Genomic DNA, 23,761 nt, shown 5'->3' on the forward strand with positions numbered 1-23,761 from the left:
TTAAATATTCCACAAAACTACAGAATGCCTTTTATTTGAAAACCATGCTATTACATGATCTAGTTTAGCAATTCCCAAACACCAATTCAATAGACATTGGCAACACCTGATGTACTTGTTAAAAACAGATTATCAGGCTATTCCAGGATCAGGATGTCTGGGAGGAGAGCCATATGATTCTGATGTACAGCCTTAGTAACCCAGTAACTATTAACAGCCAATCCATCAATAAAATTGGTCCCAATCTGACAATGAGACATTTAAGTGCATGAATATCTAATCACTTTCTAATGATCCAACTGTCTAGAATGCAAACTCTAACTTGAGGGCAAAACTGTACAAATTTTGATATATGTCCTTTACCATACCTCTCAAAAGACTACGCATATAAAAACTAGGTGTATTTTATAAAGTAATAGTATCAAATGATTCCACAGAAGAATAGAATTCCTTTATATTCACTACAGGAAATATGCCACAGCAAAATTCCACCAGAGATGATAAAAAAGTGCTGCTCTTAAGTTCAAAATGGTTGAAGTCCCTGGCAACTGCCCTCATGCTGTACTTCCCTTAAGCATATAGACAGCAATACTGTACTTCTAATTTTCTTCCCTAAGAATACAATTCATAGCTAGTTTTTTGTTTGTTTGTTTGTTTGTTTGTTTGTTTTGAGACGGAGTTTCGCTCTTGTTACCCAGGCTGGAGTGCAATGGTGCGGTCTCAGCTCCGCCTCCTGGGTTCAGGCAATTCTCCTGCCTCAGCCTCCTGAGTAGCTGGGATTACAGGCACGTGCCACCATGCCTAGCTAATTTTTGTATTTTTAGTAGAGACGGGGTTTCACCATGTTGACCAGGATGGTCTCGATCTCTTGACCTCGTGATCCACCCGCCTCGGCCTCCCAAAGTGCTGGGATTATAGGCGTGAGCCACTGCGCCCAGCCCATAGCTAGTTTTATCTAGAGAAATGCAGAGAACCATGTGAGACATAAAAAAATAAAGTTAGAAAGAAAATTTGTTAAAAATTAGAGGTATTAGAACTGCAATGACAACTGTCATAGCCTGCTCCTAAGACATAATGTTAACCAGAGATAACAAAGCTGTTAAAATGTACAAAATACTCACAGGCCTTCTCTCTCTTACAGACACACACACAGTTTCCATGAATATTTTTAAATTATAACTAAAAACAAGGAAAGGGATTATTTTGATGTTCTAAACAACACAAATCCAGTACTGGGCACACAAAGCAGATCAACATAAGAGGACTCACTTACCAGGGCTTTCTACTCGCTTATAGTGGTAGGGATTGATGCAGACCTCCTTCTGCTTGGAACCAAAAGGAAACTCACAGCATTCCAGTGGTTTTAGTTCATGATGGCTCTGAAGATCGGGCCAGCGCCACACACGGCAGTAAATGACATGAGGCAGTCCCTTCCGGTGGGAGACTTGCAGCCTGCCATCCAGAGAGCGGGGAATGGTGACACAGTTACTCGGTTGCCCTGGGCAGCTCAAGGCCTTTTCCAGTTCCTCCATGGCACCTTTCTTTTTCTTCAGTTTTTTCACCAAAGCATCAACAGCTTTCTCCGCCCATTTTTCTTCTTCATCGCCCTGTTTCCACCCAAGAAGTCTCTTCACAGCTGGACTTGTAAAGGAAAATAAACTTGTCACATTCATAATGACAGCACTTGTTATATACTCCTTGGATATGGTGAAATAAAGGAGTCTCCAAATGCAGAAGAACAGCAGAAGAGATTTGTTACAGAGGACTCTCTTTAACTTCTTAGTCTGAAGTCCAGAAAAGTAGAAATTACCATTCCTAGTATTTCAAAAAGTAACCCAAAGTCAGCACCTACAAAAGAAAAAAAAAATGGTTAGAATCATCTCTACCATACAACCAAATTTATTAAGGTACTATTTTAAATGCTTTCATGTATTGCAGTATGCTGTGGACTACACTGTAGCCCCTAAAATTCATATGATGAAGCCCTATCTCCCAGTGTGACTATATTTGGAAATAGAGTCTCTAAGAAAGTAATTAAGGTTAAATAAGGTCATCAGGGTGGGGCCCTAACCTGGTAAGACTGGTGGTCTTAAGATTGCTATCTCCCTCTTCCAGCCTGTATGCCCATGCACTGAGAAAGGGCTGTGGAGGGTACTGCAACAAGGTGATCAGCTGCAAGCCAGGAAGAGAGCCCTCACCAAAGGCTGGATTGTCCAGAACCAAGATACTGGACTTTTCAGACTCCAGAACTATGAGAAAATATATTTCTGTGATTTAAGCCACTCAGTCTATGATATTTTATTATGGCAACCAAATCAGACTAACATATAGCATTGAATGCTTTTCCCAATCCCTTGAGCTAGGTAATACAATTGTTGCCATTTTACAGATGAGTAAACTGAGAAGCAGTTTAAAAAATAGTAAGCCACTAATAACATAAGCTCTGGAATAGAAGCAACAAAGTTAAAAAAAAAAAAAGTCCAAGTTCTCAACATATATTACAATGTTTTAGATTTAGAGTCATTTATAACCTCTAAAAATATATTTCAAAACACCTCAACAAAAACTGGAAGCAACAGGGAGTGAAAATATATATATATATATATATATATATATATATATATATATATTAGTCTTAATACCTGTTTTTGGTTTGTTCTACAGCTATTTCTTATGCTAAGAGAAAATCCCTATTATATAAATGTAGTAACATTAGGGTATTTCTTCAGTGAACAAGACTGTGTATGGGCTATAGGGCAAATAAGATAGGAAATACATCTCCTGCTTTAAAAATTTGGCTACTTATTGACATAAAAGGAATAAAGCACGTGGACATACACTGTACCAAATTCTTCAGCCAAGTTGCCTCATTTAAGCTATTTACTCTTCAGCACATGAAAACATAAAATGTGAAAAAGGTTAAGGAGGTTAACTTTGTACAAACCCTGGCTAAATTGGAGTAGCACGTATCAGACCAACCTCCTTCCAAACAAGCCAGAAAACAAACAAACAAAAGCCCAGCTTTCTAAAGGCATCAAAGAGGAACCAAGGCACTCAGGACTGGAAGAGGCCAAGACCCTGGAGAGAGGGGAAATGCAATGAGTGAGTTGAATATTCTTCACTGCTCTTCCTTTCCAGGGATTTGCCAACAGCTATGCTATGAGCAGCAAAAGGTCTAGGAACCAAGCAGAAAGAGGTAACTAAGAGGCTAAAAAGCAAAGCAGAGCTCCTAGCAGTCTCATAGTGCTGAGGAAACACAAAATAAAAATACAACGACAAATGGAGTGGAAGGCCTGCTGAGGAGAAACCCTGGTGATTAGTCTATGCTTTCAATAGAATCTCCTGGAGGAAGACACCCTAGTCTAAGGGCGAAAATGAAATGCAGCAGTCTTTACAACCGACCTAGAATCACCGTAATCCTAGCCTGGGTCTAGGTGATGGGTTTTGCTCTCTAACAGCTTGGCAGAAGAAAAACAAATTCTCTCTAGAGACATCAAATGTAGCCACTATAATTTTAAATTCACAGTATATTGCAATCAACCAAAAGTTATCAAGCATACTAGGAAACAGGACCAAATGACCAAAACAAAACAGAATACAGATAGACCTAAGCGGTGACCCAGGTAGTGGCGTTACCAGATACAGCCTTTAAAATACTAATGATTACTATTTAATATGTCACGGAAAAAGAAGACAAAGTTGAAGATTTTAACAGAGAATTGGAATCTATAAAAAAGAATGAAATAAAAATTCTAGAATTGGCCGGGCGCGGTGGCTCATGCTTGTAATCCCAGCACTTTGGGAGGCCGAGGTGGGCAGATCACGAGGTCGGAAGTTCAAGACCAGCCTGACCAACATGGTGAAACACCATCTCTACTACAAATACAAAAAATTAGCTGGGCGTGGTGGCGCGCCTGTAATCCCAGCTACTCAGGAGGCTGAGCAGGAGAATTGCTTGAACCCAGAAGGCAGAGGTTGCAGTGAGCCGAGATTGTGCCACTGCACTCCAGCCTGGGCAACAGAGACTTCATCTCAAAAAAAAAAAAAATTACAGAACTAAAAAATTGAGTAACTAATGAAGACTTTAAACAGATGAACTTAACAACAGGTTAGATACAGCAGACTAAAAGATTAGTGAACAGGAAGATTGGTAAAAAAATACACTAATGCAAAGAGAGGGAAAAAATGAAAAATAAAAAACTGAGGAGACATAATGGATCTAGTGGAAAGGTCTAGCACCATGTAAGTAGAGTCTTAAAGGAAAAGAAGAAAGACTGTAACAGAGAAATATTTTTAGATACTAGCCAAGAATTTTCCAAAACTGTCAAAATACATCTAATCATACATTCATGAAGCCTGACACACCTACCAAGGATACATACAGAGAAATCTACACATTTCAAAGTGTCATATTGACATAAAATTCCTGAAAACCTGACAAAACTCTTTATAAAGGCACACTACTTTCAAGAAGTACAATCAGGTTGACAGCTGACATTACAGCATGGACAATGGAAAACAGAAGACAATGAACTAACATCTTTAGTGCCACATGTAAGTAGCTGGTAACTTAAAATTCTACGTAAATTTTCAATCTTTTTACAATCATTCAAAAAACGATTGTGAAATAAACATGCTTTCCAACAACCAAAATCTGAGAGAATTGGTTTATAGTAGATTGTCACTAAAAAAAATACTAACAGAAATTCTTCAGGTAAAAGGAAAAAGATTATAGAAATAAGCAAAAAACTGCAGAAAATGAGGAAGAGCTCCTGAAGGAGAAGTAAGGGTAAGTTTAAATGAAAACTGACTTTACAAAACAACAACAGGAATGTCTTGTGGTGTTTAAAATATATGTAGAATTAAAATGCATGGCAACAGCAAAAAGAGATAAATGAAGTTAGCATTCTAAGGCCCTTGTGTTATCCAGGCCATGGTAAAGTATTAATTTATTATTAGTATAATAAGTTATGAATTCATGTCATAATAAAGCAACAACTGAGAGAGAATAAATTAAAAATTATAACAAGTTAATAGAAGAGTTAAAAATATGGAATTAAATATATACATATGATTGGCCCAGTGTGGTGGATCATGCCTGTATTCCTAGCACTCTGGGAGGCCAAGGTAGGAGGACAGCTGGAGCAGTTACAGAGTAGCCTGGGCACCACAGGAAGATCCTATCTCTACAAAAGGTAAAAAAGTACTCAGGCAAGGTGGCATGTGCCTGCAATCTCAACCACTTAGGAGGCAGAGGCAGGAAGACTGCTTGAGCCTAAGAGTTACTACAGGAGTTATGATCATTCCACTGTACTCCAACCTGAGTGAGAGAGTGAGCGTTGTCTCTAAAAATCAAATAAAAATTTTAAAAATCATGAATGTAAAACAAATGAAAAGGAGACAACAGATGAGACAAACAGAAAATAATAAGATTTATATATAATCCCAGAAGTATGAGAACTTACTTAAATATAAATAGATTACAAAATGACAACTAAGAGACAGGTGTTGTGGGGATCATTATTTAACTATATGGCACTTAAAAGAGACATACACTAAATATAAGTACACAAGATTGAGAGCAAAAGAAGGGAAAAATACATACTATGATATTCTACCCAAAAAACTGGCATAGCTATCCATTCAGATAAAATAGAGTTTAGGAGGTATCACCAGAGATTTTTAAAGAGACAAAAGAAAAAAAGGACATTTTATGGTGATGAGTTGAGCCACTACGCAGATTTTTAAATTCTAATTTTTATGCAAATAACATCTTCAAAATTCATAAAGCAAAAACTAACAATTACAATAACAGGCAAACCCACAATCCTAGTGGGACATTAACATAGTAAATGATAAAACAAGCAAACAAAAATCAATAGATACAGAAAAGAAACATGTTTAAAAACTTGATCTAATTCATATACATATTATCACAGCACTCAACAACTGTACAATTCATAACACTTTCAAAGACACATGGAATACTTACTGAAACTGACCATATAATGAAACACAAAGCAAATCTCAATTTTTATCAAAAGACTAAAACCATATAGAATATATCCTTTGATCTTAGTGTAACTAAGAAATCAATAAAAATATTGTTATTGAAAAGAACTACACTTTAAAATAATCCAAGTGTCAAAGAAGAAATTGTAGTGAAAATGGAAAATATTTTTAATTGAATGCTTGTAAAAATATCACATCAAAGCTGGGCATGGTGGCTAATGCCTATAATCCTAGCACTTTGGTAGGCCGAGGCAGGTGGATCATTAGAACTCAGGTGTTCAAGACTAGCCTGGCCAACATGGTGAAACCTCATCTCTACTAAAAATACAAAAACTAGCCGGGCATGATGGTGTGTGGCAGTAATCCCTGCTACTCGAAAGGCTGGGTGGGACAATCACATGAACCCAGGAGGCAGAGGTTGCAGTGAGCCAGGATTGTGTCACTGCACTCAAGCCTGGATGACAGAGCAAGACTCTTGTCTCAAAAAAAAAAAATCACATCAAAAATGTGGGATGTGGCTCACGGCACAGAGGGAAATTTATAGTCTTAAATGCATATATTAGAAAAGGAAAAAAGCTGAAAACTAACATTCTAACATCCACCAAAGACTTTTTTAAAAGGAAAAATAAATTAAACCCAAAGAAAGAAGAAAATGAAAGCAGAAATTTAAAGCATACTAAAGAAAATCTACAAAATCAAAGTTGATTCTTGGAAAATACTAATAAAACTGGATAAATCCCTAGCAAAACTGATAAATAAAAAAGAGAAGACACAAATTACCAAGAAATGAATTAGAATGGGGGAAATTATTAGTGAGCCTCAGAAATTAAAAAATTATTATAAATAGCTGTCACGGCAAATTGTGCATGTCTATGGCTACACTGTGATAATCTACACATCTGTCATCTTCACTACAGGAAATGATTGTGGGACTCCAGCTTATTATTTTCTTTTCTTTTCTTTTTTTTTTTTTTTGAGACGGAGTTTCGCCCTTGTTACCCAGGCTGGAGTGCAATGGCGCGATCTCGGCTCACCGCAACCTCCGCCTCCTGGGCTCAGGCAATTCTCCTGCCTCAGCCTCCTGAGTAGCTGGGATTACAGGCACGTGCCACCATGCCCAGCTAATTTTTTGCACTTTTAGTAGAGACGGGGTTTCACCATGTTGACCAGGATGGTCTCGATCTCTTGACCTCGTGATCCACCCGCCTCGGCCTCCCAAAGTGCTGGGATTACAGGCTTGAGCCACCGCGCCCGGCTATTATTTTCTTACCTTCAGAACTTGGCATAGTATCTGACACATAGCAGATTCTCACTAAATGCCTGATGAATAATTTAGCTCCCTGAAGAACTTAGAAAGCCAAACGTGGAGCATCGACTTTATTTGGGAGGCTATAGAGAGTTTGCCGTTTTCCTTTTTAAAGAGTTCACCCAAATTTACTAGTTTATTTGAAGTTGGTATTATTTTCATTTAACATTAACAGAAAGAGAAAACAAAACTATGCTATTATCAAAAGTCATACTTGGTCAGAGTGTACCTAATGATATGATAATTTCCTTTTTACTAAAAGGTTAGTTTTGCAAAAGAACAAGAACTTTTTTCTAGGCTTCTAGGAACAATTTGTAGAGGGAGTGTATTTCTTCATATTCTATATGCCCATTTCTTCTACTTCAAAAACAGCTTTTTAACATTTTAACCAATAATTTTAAACAGAATGGCTGTTTGTATCAAAATCACTTGGGGCTATTTCAAGGTACTGTATAAGAACCACCATTTCAGATTTCTGTTTTAACTACTCAAATGAGCATTCATTCAACAAAGCTGTATTAGGCACCTGCTAAGGGCCTAGCACAGTGCTAGCACAGAGGCAAAGATGTCTAACATCCTGGAAGAGCTCACAATCCACTGGGAAAGCCAGTGCGTAAACTACTGACTCCCACAAAGCAAACTGCTAACTTGCATGCTAATTCTAAAAGTGCTGAGATGTCTTATTAGGCATCTTCCAAGGGACTCTGTCAGAAGAAATGCTATGATTATACTGTCACCCATGGCACAAGAATAACAGAAGAGGAGGCCCACATTTGCCTACTATTAACTAACTATTAACTAACTCTAATACCATGTGATAAAGGCTATAAAACAAGTACCAACACCACTCTGGTCTGAATATTTGTATCCCGCACCCCTCCCCCCACCAAATTCACATGTTGAAAACCTAACCCCAAAGGTGACAGCATTAGGAGGTGAGCCCTTTGGGAGGTGATTAGGTCATGAGGACAGAGCCCTCATGAATGGGATTAGTGCCCTTATTAGAGATCCCAGAGAGAGCTCTCCTCTCCTCCACCATGTGAGAGTGAGAAGAAGCCATCCAAGAGGAAGAGGGCCCTTACCAGGTACCTTAATCTTGGATTTCCCAGCTGCCAGAACTTTAAGAAATAAATTGCTGTTGTTTATAAGCCACTCAATCTATATGGTATTTTGTTACAGCAGCCTAAAAACTAAGATAAACAATATATAAAAACAGAAAAGGAAAGAACAACTAATTCCAGAGATTTCAGGACATTTTTCCCAAGAGAAAACATCAGACTTAAAGGATAAGTAGAATTCTGCAATACAATAGAGCAGACATTTTGAGTGTTCATTACTTGACAAACACTGCTCACTGTTAATTGTTAACCAGTTTAATCTTAGCAACAATGCCATAGTATTTACTGTGAAGTAATTGCCATCATTTTCTTTATTTTACATGTAAGAAAAATAAAACGGATCTTGTCCAAAGTTATACAGACAGCTATAAGTAGCAGAACCTGGATCTGAACCCATTTTGCCAGGACATAGAGCCAGAATTTTTAAACGACTTTTCTAAATGGCTTGTTCTAACAGACACATGATAGAAATGCTAAGGTTTATTCTGGTTGGAGATTATACAAGGCTGATATGAAGGCAGTGGCAAGACTGTGAAGAATCTTATCATGTAGACAAGTGGAGGTTTTAAATCTGAGAATTAGCATAATTAGATCTACATTTTAGAAAGACATCTACAGTAGTATCTTTACAGAAAGAGTTCTTTCACACTGGGAGCAAAAGAAAAAAAAAAAAAATTCTAAACCAAGGGCCTCCAAACACTATAGAAGCCAGTTGGGTGGTAAATGTCTTGAGGCCTCTCGCAAAAATTAAAGTCAAGGGATCACAGCATTTTGCGTATAAACATGCACAGACAAAACAAAATGCAGGCTGATGACTAATTTTTACCTGAGTTAAGCATTTTTTTACATCCAAGTCAAACAGGTAACCTACCTCATATAAGAAACTCAAATGAGTCTACTATACTGTAGCCTTGGCAAGACAACTACTTTTTTTCTGCCCCTTTTTGTACTTCCTGCCTTAGTTTATGTCAAAAGCTAAGTGGCCTTATCAGTTTAAAGTGCAAAATAAAAACATGAGTCAGCAAACAGAGATTTCCTTCCCTCTTGTCCAAATATAAACATTTCACACTGACAAAAAAGAAAAAGTATTCATCTAGTTAAAACAACAATCCAGCAGCCTTAAAAATATTGAGATCTTTATTCCAGCAATTTTACCTTCAGAAATTTACCCTAAGGAAACATTCTTAACCAGAAAGGAAAAATAGTTTTTGCACAAAGATTTTCATCAGAGCATTATGTATAATAGGGAAAAAACGAGAAACATCTAATAACTGAAAAATAGCTAAGTAAACTGCATACATACATCTACTCAATGGAATATTATATAGCCCTTAAAAATTATGTTTTTATGTAAAAGCTTGGGGAAAACTGTTAAGCACAACATAAAATGGTTATATGTACCATGAACAACTATGTAAATATATCAAAATATTAATCATGAGTGGGTTTGGAAGATTAGTAATGTGTCTCTCTCCTCCTTTTCTAAACTTTTCAAACATTCTTTAATGAAAAACTGTAACTTACAATTTTTTTAAAAGGCCTTCTATGCAAATATTTGCTAATTGCCAAAAAAAAAAAAAAACCCACAAAAATCAATTCATTAGCTCAAGCCACACCTAGATGCTACTTAGAAATCAGGTTGGATTTATAGTGTGATCTGGTTTAAGAAGTTAAAAAAAAAAAAGGTAGTTTAAAACAGTGTTCTAAATTCAGAACGTTTTCCTAAGGACTCTCACTCATGGGAAGGATTTCTATCAGAATTGCCGGAAGTGAAATTAGAAAAATACTCTTAAATGACTCCTCTTGACAGAGCTATATCATTTTCCAACTTATGTGTTATTCCTTAACATTAAAAAAAAAAAATTTAAAATACTATTAACTGCTGTGTAACTTTCTTTATATATTAAGGAAACGTAATCAGCCAATTGTACAACAAATGGGCATTTTCTTCATCTTGGCATCATCTAGTAGTAAAGCAACATTTACATTATCCAACTCCTGTGACTATCAACAAAACACACTCTCTTCCATTTAATACATTAAATGGAAGATCCCAAATTCCCATGGAAAGTTTTTTTTTAATTACTCTAATTTGCATATGAAGATACAATTATTTTTTAAAGGGAGAAGTAACCACCAAGTGTTAAAATCCAACTGACACAAGAGCAGAAAATCAAACACCGCATGTTCTCACTCACAGGCGGGTGTTGAACAGTGAGAACACATGGACACAGGGAAGGGAGCATCACACACTGGGGTCTGCAGGGGGGGAAACAGGGGAGGGACAGAGGGGGGTGGGGAGTTTCGGAGAAATAGCATGGGGAGAAATGCCAGATATAGGTGAAGGGGAGGAAGGCAGCAAATCACACTGCCACATGTGTACCTATGCAACAATCTTGCATGTTCTTCACATGTACCCCAAAACCTAAAATGCAATTAAATAAACACCTCAAAAAATAAACAAATAAAAAATAAAACAATGAGGAGACAAATAATGTCCAATCACCTTCTGTATCAGTTTCAGATTAGAGGCTGTTTTATAATTATTGGACCGGTGTGGAATTCAACAGACTAAATAAATGCTCCCATTAAATACTGAGGGAATAATTATATTATTCAATAAAATAAACAAACAAAAAAAGGCTACAAAAAGTGACTAGGGGGAGAAAAATCCAAAAACTTCCAGTACTTTAAGAAAGGCAAATGACAGAAGATAAATGGTCTAATGTCAAATGAAGCAGGCAACTCTTTCTCCCCCCACTTCTTGTTCTTTGGTTCATTACTCTTTCTTAACAGTTAAAAAAATCATGGCACAAAGATCAAAAGAATTAAGAAACTAAAAGTAAAGGGTATTGATTAACTTCACTTTGAAAATGTTTAACAGCTGGATAAGTTTTTGTTTTTTGTTTTTTTAAAACAATTTTATAAAAATTGTTTGATCAGCTGGGTGCAGTGGCTCACACCTATAATCCCAGCACTTTGGTAGGCTGAGGTGGGCGGATCACCGGAGGTCAGGAGTCCGAGACAAGCCTGGCCAACATAGTGAAACCCTGTCTCTACTAAAAATACATAAATAAGCCAGGCGTGGTGGTGTGTGTCTGTAGTCCCAGCTACTTGGGAGGCTGAGGCAAGAGAATCGCTTGAGCCAGGAGGTGGAGGTTGCAGTGAGCTGAGATAGCCGTCATTGCTCTCCAGCGTGGGCAACAGTGAGACTGTACCTCCAAAAAAATGAAATAAAATTGTTTGATCCATTTTTTTTCTTTTTGGAAACAAGTATTTCCAAGTAATGAAACCACCTATGTGCAAATTTCCAGGCTTACACCACCAGATATCTTCTTAAACAGATAGACTGGTGTTGTGAATACACAGAAAAAGTATGACTGGAGCTCCCAGAGTAGATCTATGGTGGACTTTAGAGTGATCATAAACAAACTGCACGATTTCTGTAGTTCAGTGTTTTTAATATATGAAATCGTTTCATATATACATTTAAGAAAGATTAATAGAAACAAGATAATTATTTACCCAGTTATTCCAGTTCAGGGTCACAGTGGCCCAAGCCGATCCCAGAATCTCAGGGTACAAGGTGGGAACCATCCCTGGACAGGACACCATTTCATGGCTGGGTGCACTCACACACACACACCTACATTCACTGCAACGGGGACAATGTAGACATACTAATTTACCTAACGTGCATACCTTTGGGATATGGGAGGAAACTGGAGTAGTCAGAGAAAACCCATGCAGACACAGGGAGAAAGTGCAAGCTCCACACAGAGTGGCCTAGGTTGGGAACGTTTTTTCTCATCAACATTATAAGGAAATGACACTGAACGAAATGAGGTTGTTTGAGGACCTGCTGTATTTGTACTGGAGGAGGAAAACAGGTGAAGTGCCCTGCATTTCTTTTTCCTATTTTAAAACAGCACTTAGCCCTCAACTTTCAACATTTCCCAATCTTAAATAAGTCAAATTTAGCTAAATAAAACTCACCACTAGCAAAATAAGGGTGGAAAAAACCTAGAACAGAAAGAAGTATGAAAACGGATAAAACCTTGCTGTTTTACTAATTCTAATATACTTCATAAAGTACAGCGCTTCACTTCATTGCTAAAAAAGGCTAAAATGAACTCTACTTCGACTGAGTCCTTAAAGGAAAAATGTATTTAACCAAAATTCCTACACAAGAAAACCACATGGAGACCTACAGAGAACAGAGAACTCTGCTGGTCTCAGTTCACAGCAGCAGGAGAGTTCTACTATCACAAACACCCACAAGTAAAGTTCCATCTTACTGAGCCTCTTACTATTCAGCCTGGTTCCGGTTACTTCCAAACACTTTCCAATCTTCCAAACACGGGATTGATGATGCAGAATAGCTAGTTTGATGTTTTTCCTGCTGAATTTTTTTTTTTTTTTTTTTGCCAGATATTGATTTTCCAAATCTGGAGAAATCGAAGGTTGGAGGTAGGAGAGAGGTTCGGCTCTTGAGAACCTATTTATAGTAATGCAATAACGCAGGTACTATTGCTTTTAAAGCAGAGACACTAACAGCAGGTCTTCCAGTCCCTCCAGTGTGACTTAAGTGACATGCTAGCAAGAGACGCAACGTGGTCCCTCAATAGTGCTAAGTGAGTAGAAATCTTAGGAATCAAAGAGAAAAGGAATAACATATAGACTGAATTCCAGCTTACTACTCATCAACGTGTAAGTTCACTGAAGCTATGATATTCCAGCCAAATAGTTTCAAAAGTAGCATCCCCTTGATGAAAAAAAAGCAAGGAACTTATGATGTCACAATGACAAGAGTCTCTAAGGATATAACTGTAGTTTATGTATTTTAGGTGTGACAAGTATGCTATTCAACAAGTCTTCACTCTATCAGAAAATTCTTGGAGTTCTTTCCGGTTCTGTACTGCATACACAAATCCTTCCATCCTGACGAATCTGGGCTGCTAACAGAGCACCTGGTTAATTTGTCTTAATCATAGAGATTCTCTACAAAACAGCAGTTGTCACATCTGTTTTAGATGATTACTTGCGTAGGTAAGTAGACTGAAAGCAATTAAAAGTTTTCTTATTGTCCCCAACTTCAACGAAGTTGGCTTTTCTCTATTTCCCTGCCATTTTTTCCAAAAGTTATACAACATTCCTTAATCCCACTGAACCCTCATTCCCAAATTCATGTTTGTGTTGGAGTACTGTCCTTCAGGACACGGTAGGTTTTCAAGATATCTAGCTCCTCATAAGCTCACCCTGATAAACTCCATTCACATTCATGTCAACTCAAACACTGTAAAGACTCCTGGCCTACAAATGCTCACTCCTCAAACACAGGAAAGATTGAAGACCACAGACATTTTAAGATTTAATTTTATTGATCACCCAAGGAAAAAGTCTACAGTATTTGTCTCTTAGAAAAAAACTATTCTCTTTGAGTCGGTTATCCTAGAATAGCAACCTTAGACTGCAAAGAATGCTAAATGTGGTAGATTTCCGTAAGTGGTTAGTTATGAATGATTCATCAGTAGCTAATAAACAGAATTGTTTGAGTTACCACCTTAGACAAGCATTATACTGGTTGTTTTTACAAACATTATTACATTGACGCTTCACACCAGTCCTTCAAGGTGTAAATCATTATCTCAATTTTACTAATAAACTTGAGGCTCAGAGGTTAAAGTAACTTTCTCCAGACCGTAGTCTGGTAAGTAGCAGATCTACATTTTAAACCAGTACTGACTGATACTGAAGTCCCTCAATCAGGCTTAAAAAACGAAAAGTAATCCAAATACCAAATTCACAGATGAAAAGGGAATCAACTACAGGAGGAAAAAACTATCCCTTAAAAAAAAAAAAAACCTGCTGTATTTTATTTTTTGGAACATATTTCTCTCTCTCTGCTGATCTCACAGGTGCTGTTTATGACAACAATCATGCACATCTGTAGGGGTGAACTGACAGACACAAAGCAGGACAGCCTGAACTTTCTTCCTATATTTAGAACCTTCAGCTCAGCTCTTAATTGCATAATTTAATCAGAACCCTCTAGAAGGGAAACACATCCATATTCATCACAGGCATCAAAGGAAACATCTTTACAAGTTATATCCTTTTACAAACCAACATATGGTCTCACGCCACTCTCCCAATTGTTGAACTCCTCCGCTGGGAAGAGCATGGAATTTTATTTCTTTTTATCACTTGAAAAAATCACTTCCCTCCTAATTCAGTAAAACTGGGTGGAGGCCACTTCCTCCACAGGTGAGAGAAATAAAACTTGTTGATCTGTCATTGTCAGGAATTTTAAAGTTAACCATTTATTTTACATATTTTCAAAATGGAAACAAAAGGCAGACTAAACCCAGAATGAGAAAGTAGGGCACATTCTTCATACTTTCAAATAAAACCTCTAACTATCTTTTGTCATTTTAAGATGGCTTCTAAATTAGAAAACAAGAGTCCTTAACTTGAAAAGGTTTGAACTGCAGCTCTCCACTTAAGTAGCTGTATTTTCAAGAAAACAACTCTGAGCCTCAATTTGCTTTTCCACAAAATTGTGATACCACCACCCAATCCACTGGGTTGTTATGCAGATTAAACCTGAATATGAAAGACTTACTTCAAAATTATAACATGCTGAGAAACAAAAGTGTTTATTAACAAAGCAGGTTCACAAAAAAGGCTAATTTAAATATTTTGCATATGCAAAAAAATGAGGTTTACAGTCTAGTGTTTGTCTGTTTAATGAAGTTCTAACTTCATACAAAAAAAAGAAAAACTGATAACCACTACAGTAATTCAATTCACTCAACAAACAGGTATCATGTGCCAGGCACTATTCTAAGCACAAGAAATGCAGCACTGAAAGAGAAAAAAAGATTTTCAAAGTCCCTGACTGTGCCTTGATGGGGCCTACATTCTGGTGGTCAAGGAAGGCCTCACTGCGAATGTGATATCTGAACAGCCCTCCGAAAAGGGATATTTGGGGAAGTGCATTCCAAGCAGAGAGAAGAGCAATTGCAAAAGCCATTTGAGCCATTTGGCAAGAATGTTCCTGAGATGTTCAAGCAACAGCAAGGAGTCCTCACTGAGGCTGGAATGGAGTGAGTGGGAGAAGAGAAATGGGAGATGAGGACAGAGAGGTCACAGGCGCAGGTATGTGCCGGGCCCATAAGGACTTCAGAGCTTCTGCTCCAAATTGAGATGGAAACACTGAGAGATCTGAGCAGAGGAGAGATCATCCAACTTATACTTTAACAGAATTACTATGGCTTGCTGGGTTGAGAACATACTGAAAGATGCAGGGATGGAAGTAGGAACTGGTGGGTAGAAAGACCAGTTAGAAAGCTATGGCAATTATTAAGGTACGAGATAATAAAGATTTCAATCAGCATGGCAGAAGTCGTCAGATTCTGGATATATTCTCAAAGTAAAGACATGAACAAATAATACTTCACTGCTTATGTAAATAAAGAAAATAACCACACAATTGGAGAACTGTTTGATTTTTAGAAGCATGAAATCTCACATTATGGGGACTATGAGACTGAGTGGGATTTTTTTTTTTTCTTTTACAGAATCTTTCCAGCCAGAGATTGGGTATCTGAGGTAGAACCAAAGACAAGGCCATTGGAGGAGTAGTCCAAGAATTATAGACTAAATATCCATAATTCCTGTACAGGAATACAGGCTGAGTATCCCTTATCCGAAATGCTTGGGACCAGATGGTGTTTCAGATTCCAGATATTTTTGGATGTAAGAATATTCTGAATACACATAATGAGATATCTTGGGGATGGGATACAAGTCTAAACATAAAATTCATGTATGTTTCATCTACACCTTATGCACATAGGCTGAAGAGTAATTCTTTTTTTCCTGAGACAGGGTCTTGCTCTGTCGCCCAGGCTGGAGTGCAATGCCATGACTCACTGCAGCCTAGACCTCCTGGGCTCAAATGATCCTCCTACCTCAGCCTCCTGAATAGCTGGGGCTACGGGCAAGTACCACCTCGCCTGGCTAATTTTTTGATTTTTAGTAGTGACAGGGTTTTGCCATGTTGCCCAGGCTGATCTCGAATTTCTGAGCTAAGTGATCCACTACTTCAGCCTCCCAAAGGGTTAGGATTACAGGCATGAGCCACCATACCTGGCCAATGTTATACCATAACTTTAACAATTTTGTACACAAAAAAAGTTTTGACTGTGTTTTCACTGTGACTTGTCACATGAAGTTAAGTGTCGAATTTTCCACTTGTGGTGCGACATCAGTCCTCAAAAAGTTTTGGATCTTGGAGCATTTTGAATTTTTGGATTAGGGTTGCTCAACCAAGGGAGTAACAACTAGGAGTTAAATCCTGCAGGAATTAGAGTGAATGATATGGGCAGTGGGGCAGAAAATGACTAACAAGGAACGGTAATGAGTGGTATAATTTTACGGGATAGTCAAAGCTAGGTGTTTTTTACAGAGGATGCTAGAAGAATGGTCTGAAGGTGGTAAGAAGAGGTAAGAGGTTTATGGGAGAAAGCAGCCACGGCTTGAGAAAGCCACAGGGGAAATAGCCACCTCAGATGAGCATACACAAAGATCCATGTTCAAGGATATTCATGTTCTAAATAACACAGGTGCCTAACAATAATGGAATGATTAAATAAATTATGGTACATTTGACTATGATGTAACTGCTAATAAAAGAAAAGATAGATGGACTTTCATGTACAATACTACCATGAAAAGGAAACCTTACCACAACAGTTCAGTAAGAAGTGGTAAACAGTACCTATAGTATGGTCTCTTTTTAAAAACACAAATAGAAATAAAAACTGTCTATGTAAATACATGTGCATTTTTAAAGGCCTGGAAAAAAAATAAATGAAACTGAACAAGTAGTTACCTTTAGGAGTGAGCTGGGTGCAAGGGAGTGCAGGAGAGACAATTACTTTTACTCTTAGCCAATTGCTGTTTTCAAATTTAAAACCCCAACAATAAAAAGAAAGAAAAACTGAAAGGAAGTATGCGAGTTATTTCTACATAGCCCTAGAAGACAGCATTATGACCAATAGGTGGCAAGATATATCTTCTTATAAAGGAAAAAAATAATTTCAAAGTGTATCTGCATAGGATTTTCAGAGAAATGTATTCTGGTAAAATACATGACCCTATTCTAGGTTAATATGATATGGATAGGAATGGAATGTATGTTTTTACTAAGCATCCAGGCACATAAACAAAGAATTCCATTTCACAAAATGGCATATTATAACAAAAAAGTTTCCCTCCCATATTAGACCCTTACTCCCCTTTCTATTAACTATTCAAATAGCCAATAAATTTTTCAATGCATGAACTTCTTACTAAATAAAAATGTTATATGTTATTCAAATGTCTTCACGAACAATTTAGTCCTGCCCTTTTTCATTACAGAAATCTGTTATTTGAAAGAATAACTTCTAAAAATCAAAGTTTATATAACCACTGAAACAAACACTGAGATCGGCCAGATTTCACTCTCCTTCATATGACAATCAGTGACAGACTCTTTCAATCTGCCAAAAACTGGACTGGAATTGCAAACATTCACTTGGCCACCTCAGAGGAGAAACTGAACAAACAGCAGCAACCCTCTTCCAGAATGTTAGAGCTCCCTCACCTAAGACCTAAAAGAAGCAAAAGCAAAGTTTTTCACTGGTTTTAGAGAAATAACGCTTTAGATATAAGCAAGCATCACCTACAGAATTAGGTGAGATCTGTACCCATGAATCTAGGCCTTTCTACCTCTGATCACTTGTTTAGTACAATCTTACCTGCTAACTTTCCTAAAGTAACTTATTTACCAATCACAACGGAAAAACCCAAGACAATATTCTCAGAAGGCTTCGGAACCCAAGTTCTCCTTCACGTGCTCAACTACTAAGAAGGCTTTAGTTTCCATGTATCCACTATTTAACTGAACAAATTTGTAAGCCCTCATCACCAACATGAAGCTGCAGCAGAAAGAAAATGACACAGTTCCCATCACCATCAAGCTTACAAAGTGGGTATGGGAGAGATGGGAGAACCATATCATACGGTAGACTGTGATAAAAGTCACAGGACCACTTGTTCAGGCTCTTCATCGAAAGAGAAATATAAATGCAGACAAAGCCGCCATAGTCTGTGCTACAATGATATCTTCCACACATTCTGAGCTGTGTTACTTACCCTACAATGGAAATCCAAATGGTCTAACTATCAAACACCTGGATTAGTGGGTATGGAAAATGGAATGGATAATCCAAAGCAGCCTTACTAATAATTAACTATTGCTTCTACAATGTATTATGATTCAACAAAGAAAGCTTTTAATCACTTATATTTTGCTTATACTATTAATAAAGCCACAATATGCCCTAAGAACATAGCAAATTCTAGAGAAATGCCTATTTAAGATTTAAGCATTGCTGTGAAAAATATGTACATGGATGACAGTTAATTATAGTGTTTTAGTATATCATAAAAACATAAAGACAAACATTTTATCATATAAATCACTCTTTTGGAATGCAGAGTATAGGCATAAAACAGACTTTTACAGAACGCATGAAATATATTAGTTTGAAAACTCATGAAACTTTTATCACTGTCACCACCAACTTCAAAGGGAGAAAGTGGTAGGTAGTTTTATGGGAAACACTGTATAAAATTACATCCATGGACTCAATTTTCAACAGAAGTATAGTCATCTCTCGGTATACCTGGGGCACTGGTTCCCATACGCAACCACCCAATACCAAAATCCTTGCATACAGGTCTCAGTGGGCCCTTTGGAACTTGTGCATAAACAAAAAGCTCACCCTCTGCATATTCAGGTTTCATGTTCTGTGAATACTGTATTTTCTATCCACTTTGGATTGAGAAAAAAATCTGAGTATAAGTGGACCCATGCAGTTTGAGCCTCTGTTGGTCAAGGGTCAACTATATTCAGAAACAATCAAAAATCATCCTTATACCATCCTCATTACCATAACCACTACCATAATGAATCACCAGGCACTGTTCTGAGCACCTTAAATTTATTAAATAGCTCTCTTAATCCTTATATGAGTCCTATAAAATAACTGCTATTTTACAGATGACAAAACTGAGGTACAAAAAGGTTAAGGAACCTGACAAGGTAACCCCTCTACTGCTTCTCTTCAGTCACCCCCTTCTTGGTCTGATGCATAAGGCAGAAGAACTAACGGGAAAGGATCTGCTTATAGTTTTAAAAAATGCCCTCCATCTCCTACCCTTCCCCTTTTATTCTTGTTTTTACTATTGCTTTCCTTCTTGATACCTTCCCACTCTGTTAGGACATGAAAAAACCAAGAGTTTCATTAGTGTTGCAGTAACAAAATTAAATTCATTTTAATCTAAAGATCTTAGAATAAGACATTATAAGCTGTATCATTCAACAAGACATCAGAAAATTGGCACCATTAGCTCTTGTATGTTCAAATCTTAATAATCCTTTTCTCATGATGAATCTGTAGGACATTAAAATTAAACTCCTTTTAAGAAATCCATTTTCTTGACCCAGGCGCAATGGCTCACATCTGTAATCCCAGGACTCCTGGAAGGCCAAGGTGGAAAGATAGCTTGAGGCTGGGAGTTTGAGACCAGCCTGGGCAATATAGCCTTTACAAAAAAAAAAAAAAAGAAAGAAAAGGCCAGGCACTGTGGTGCATGCCTGCCGTCTCAGCTACTCGGGAGGCTAAGGCAGGAGGATCACCTGGGCCCAACAGTTCAAAGTTACAGTAAGCTGTGATCATACCATTGGACTCCAGCCTCCAGCCTGGGTGACATAGCAAGACCCTGTCTATTAAAAAAAAGAAAGAAAGTAATTCATTTTCTTTACGTTCCCACTAATTCTTTTAAGATCCTTTATTGAGAACATAAAACAAAAATGGCGAGCTCTCTTTTTCTTGAGTTTAATACTTTTCTAATCAAGTAAATGCAGCAATAAAGAAAATTTAAAGGAATCTTGCAGGTATAGTTTACTACAGGTAAGATACTAAGATATTAATTTTAACACCTATTACACAGTTATAGGTCACAATGCTACTTACAGATAACAGCAAAAATAGTACTCTGCACTCTTAAGGATTTGGGGTAAGGGGTAAGGGAAGTGGGAAGATAAAGCACACAAACTGTGTGCTGGTGTGGCAGAAACGGTCATGACACTACCACTTCAGTTATCCCATCTGTCTCCTGATCTCCCTTTTCATCCTCAATTTCAGGGTTCCTCAACTTTAACATTACAGGATGTTTGGTTGCATCCCTGACCTCTACCCACTAGAAGCTATTTGCAACCCTCCAGCCCCTCCTTCCCAGTTGTGACAACCGAACATTTTTCTAACATAGCCAGATAAGCCACAGCTCTATACCGCCACTTTTCTTCTCCTTTTCTCTTTGCAATCTAAGCACCTCAGGCCTCAACAGCTTTCTATAACTCATTTCTAGACTCCGGGACTCACAGAACTGCTGATTCTTCCACAAGGGGAAAAGGGAAACACGTCAAACACACACACCCTTTCTATCTCTGTTCTTCTCAATGAAAAGAAAGGGGAAGCAAAGCAGTCAATCCCCAGAACTTAACTGGTGAGTCTGAGCACCCACAACTGGTATCACACAGTGCTGGGTGCTACCAAGTATAAAAGATATGGTTCATAACCACAATGAACTCACAATATACCATATTATATTTCCTGATGTAGTTCTAAAAACCACAAAAAGAAAAAATTCACTCATCAAGTACCTACTGTGTGTCAGGCCAACCATTCTTAATATTGCTGGATATTAACAATATTTTTTCTTTCTGAATATTAACAATATTAATATTCCCTGTGGTACTTTGTGAAAGAATCCTTACTATAATCCTTCAATAGGATGGGCCCAGGCATTTTTGTGGTGGTGGCTGTTCATACAATTCTAATGAATAGACAACGGAGAACCAGCACTGTGCTAACACAAAGATCATAAAGACACTGTCCATACCCTCAAGGAACTCAGTCTAAAGAGTTAATAAGGTAACTGTAGTAAAAGGTATTACAACAGATGCTAGACTAAACAAGCGGGTTTGTATTTTCCTCAAAGTTAGAAGATCCTCAGTGCAGGTCTTATGACTACAATCCCTTATCCCAACTTTATCAAGCTGTCTAAGAGACACACTATGAACATAAGCACAAATAGAAATACGGACACTCAAAACCTTGCTCAAAGAATGAACTAAGGTAGAACTGGGCCAGAGGCAAAAGCTCTAACCATTTCATCAGATTGGAAAAGAACCCAATCCCTTGATTTTAAAAGATGATCCCAACTCTAAGTCAAACAGCTTCAATTGTATAATCTCCTCTTACCAATTAGACTGCTTCAGGGCAGTAAATGATTTACACTTTTCTCTACCCAACCTAAAACATAGTCCGGTGGTGAATGCACAGTAGGAATACATGAAATACTTGCTAAATTTATTAATATCAGCTTAATAAAAAAGCAGAACTCCACAGTAAGGATGCACCCCTTTTAAAGGAGCCTTTTCTAGAATACAGAACATCTCAGCCCACACAAATTGACAACTCTTCAGCAAATATATGCTATAAATAAATGCAAATATATGCTATAAATAAATGCAAATAAATGCTATAAATACAATTTTTGTGCCAACATTTAAATAATAATCAAGTTAATTTTGTTCACAGTTAACAGGAAAACATTTAAACTAATCAAATAGTCCCTCAAGCTTGAGTAAACTAAACAGAAGTCCTAGCACACAAACATAAACACATGGAAAATAAAGGGGTTGTTATTAATTATGTTGTACTGCAAAGCTGGCAATGGGCAAAAAGCAAAACAGGAAGCTGTAATAGATGAGATGGCAAGCTATACACAACCAGCTGTATAATGTCTACAGCAATAGTCACTGCATCATTATTCTCTTTCATGAAAAGCTACTGTCTCTGATAAAATTAAGACCCATTTTCCTAGCTCTACCACTTAGCCCAAAGAGTTTGAATGCCAGGTCTCACCAATGCATACCACTTCAGGGCCTGTACTCCCAGTCAAGCCTCACTCAGAAAGGACATAAGGATGGCCAGGGGATGCTAGTGGGCCAAGTTGTGAGCCTGAAGGTGAGATTTAAAAGCCTTTTTTATCCAACTTTAAAATGTGTGCAGGTCATTTAAAAAAAAGGAGATGGTAAGACAGAAGACGCAGATAAATTCTGATTCTGTCTAGCGGCAAGGTAAGAACCCACTTAAGACTGAATGTAATTCAGTTTGGTAAGGATCCTACCAATAACCACCAGACTCATTCCCTTATGGGAACGATATGAATAGCCTTTTAAACCTGTGATACTGTAAAATATGTATTTGGGCTTCAACCTTGTTCCTGGCATATAGCTCCTAAAATCCTTGGAGACCCCAAAGTGATGTCTTTTTGCATGCTAATGCTGGCTGTTGGCTGGCAGCCCCTAACCAGCTTCAGGATGGTGGCAGGATTAGAGGGTTGAGACTTTCAGCCCCACCCTCCAAGCTCAAGGGAGGGGGCAAGGGGCTGAAGGTTAAGTTGATCACCAGTGGCCAACGGTATAATTGATCATGCCTATAAAATGAAGCCCCATAAAAGACCAAGAGGACAAAGTTCAGAGAGCTTCTGGACAGCTGAACATGCAGAGGTTCCTGAAGCGTGGCACGCCCAGGTTAGGCATGGAAGTTCCATGCCCCATTCTCCCACACCTTGCCCTATGCATCTCTTCATCTGTATCCTTTTTAATATCCTTTATAATAATCAGTAAATGTAAGTTTCCCCACACCCTGTGAGCCATTCTATCAAATTAAATGAATCCAAAGAGGGGGGTCATAGGAGCCCCAACTTGAAGCTGGTCAGCCAGAAGTTCCAGAGGCTTGGACGTATGTTGGAGGTGGGCGGCACTGAACCCTCAATCTGTAGGATCTGATGCTATCTCTAAGCAGTGTCAAAACTGAATTGGAAGACACCCAGCCAGTGTTTGGTGTGTAGGGAAAAACCCACACACATTTAGTCACAGAAGTCTTTTGTGCTGACTGTTGTAGTCTGAGAGCAGAGAGAAAACAGTTTGAATTTTCTACTGACAGAAAACCCATGACCACTATTATCCTTTAAAAAACAAATTTGGAAAATTAAACACTGATGCCTAACTTTTAATTTTCTTTTAAACATTATAAGGTTTTATAAGGTTTACTACAAAGGGAACTTTTCTCACTTTATTTTAATACCTCATAAACTCATCCATCTCAATAATCAAAACCATATTCCAAGACCATCA

General features: G+C 37.7%; 1 protein-coding gene across 2 annotated transcripts in view; it reads right to left on the minus strand.

Annotated features, from left to right (window-relative positions):
- The window catches only part of SMAD1 (SMAD family member 1), a 76,344-nt gene that overhangs the window by 42,237 nt on the left and 10,346 nt on the right, over positions 1-23,761 (minus strand). For both annotated transcript variants that reach the window (XM_039479129.2, XM_039479130.2), the window contains one exon: positions 1,274-1,848. In XM_039479129.2, the coding sequence (XP_039335063.1) occupies positions 1,274-1,673 (400 nt within the window). In that variant the 5' untranslated portion in view covers positions 1,674-1,848. The remainder of the gene's footprint in view (positions 1-1,273; positions 1,849-23,761) is intronic.

This window comes from Saimiri boliviensis, chromosome 3, assembly GCF_048565385.1.
Source record: "Saimiri boliviensis isolate mSaiBol1 chromosome 3, mSaiBol1.pri, whole genome shotgun sequence".
Lineage (NCBI taxonomy): Eukaryota > Metazoa > Chordata > Mammalia > Primates > Cebidae > Saimiri > Saimiri boliviensis.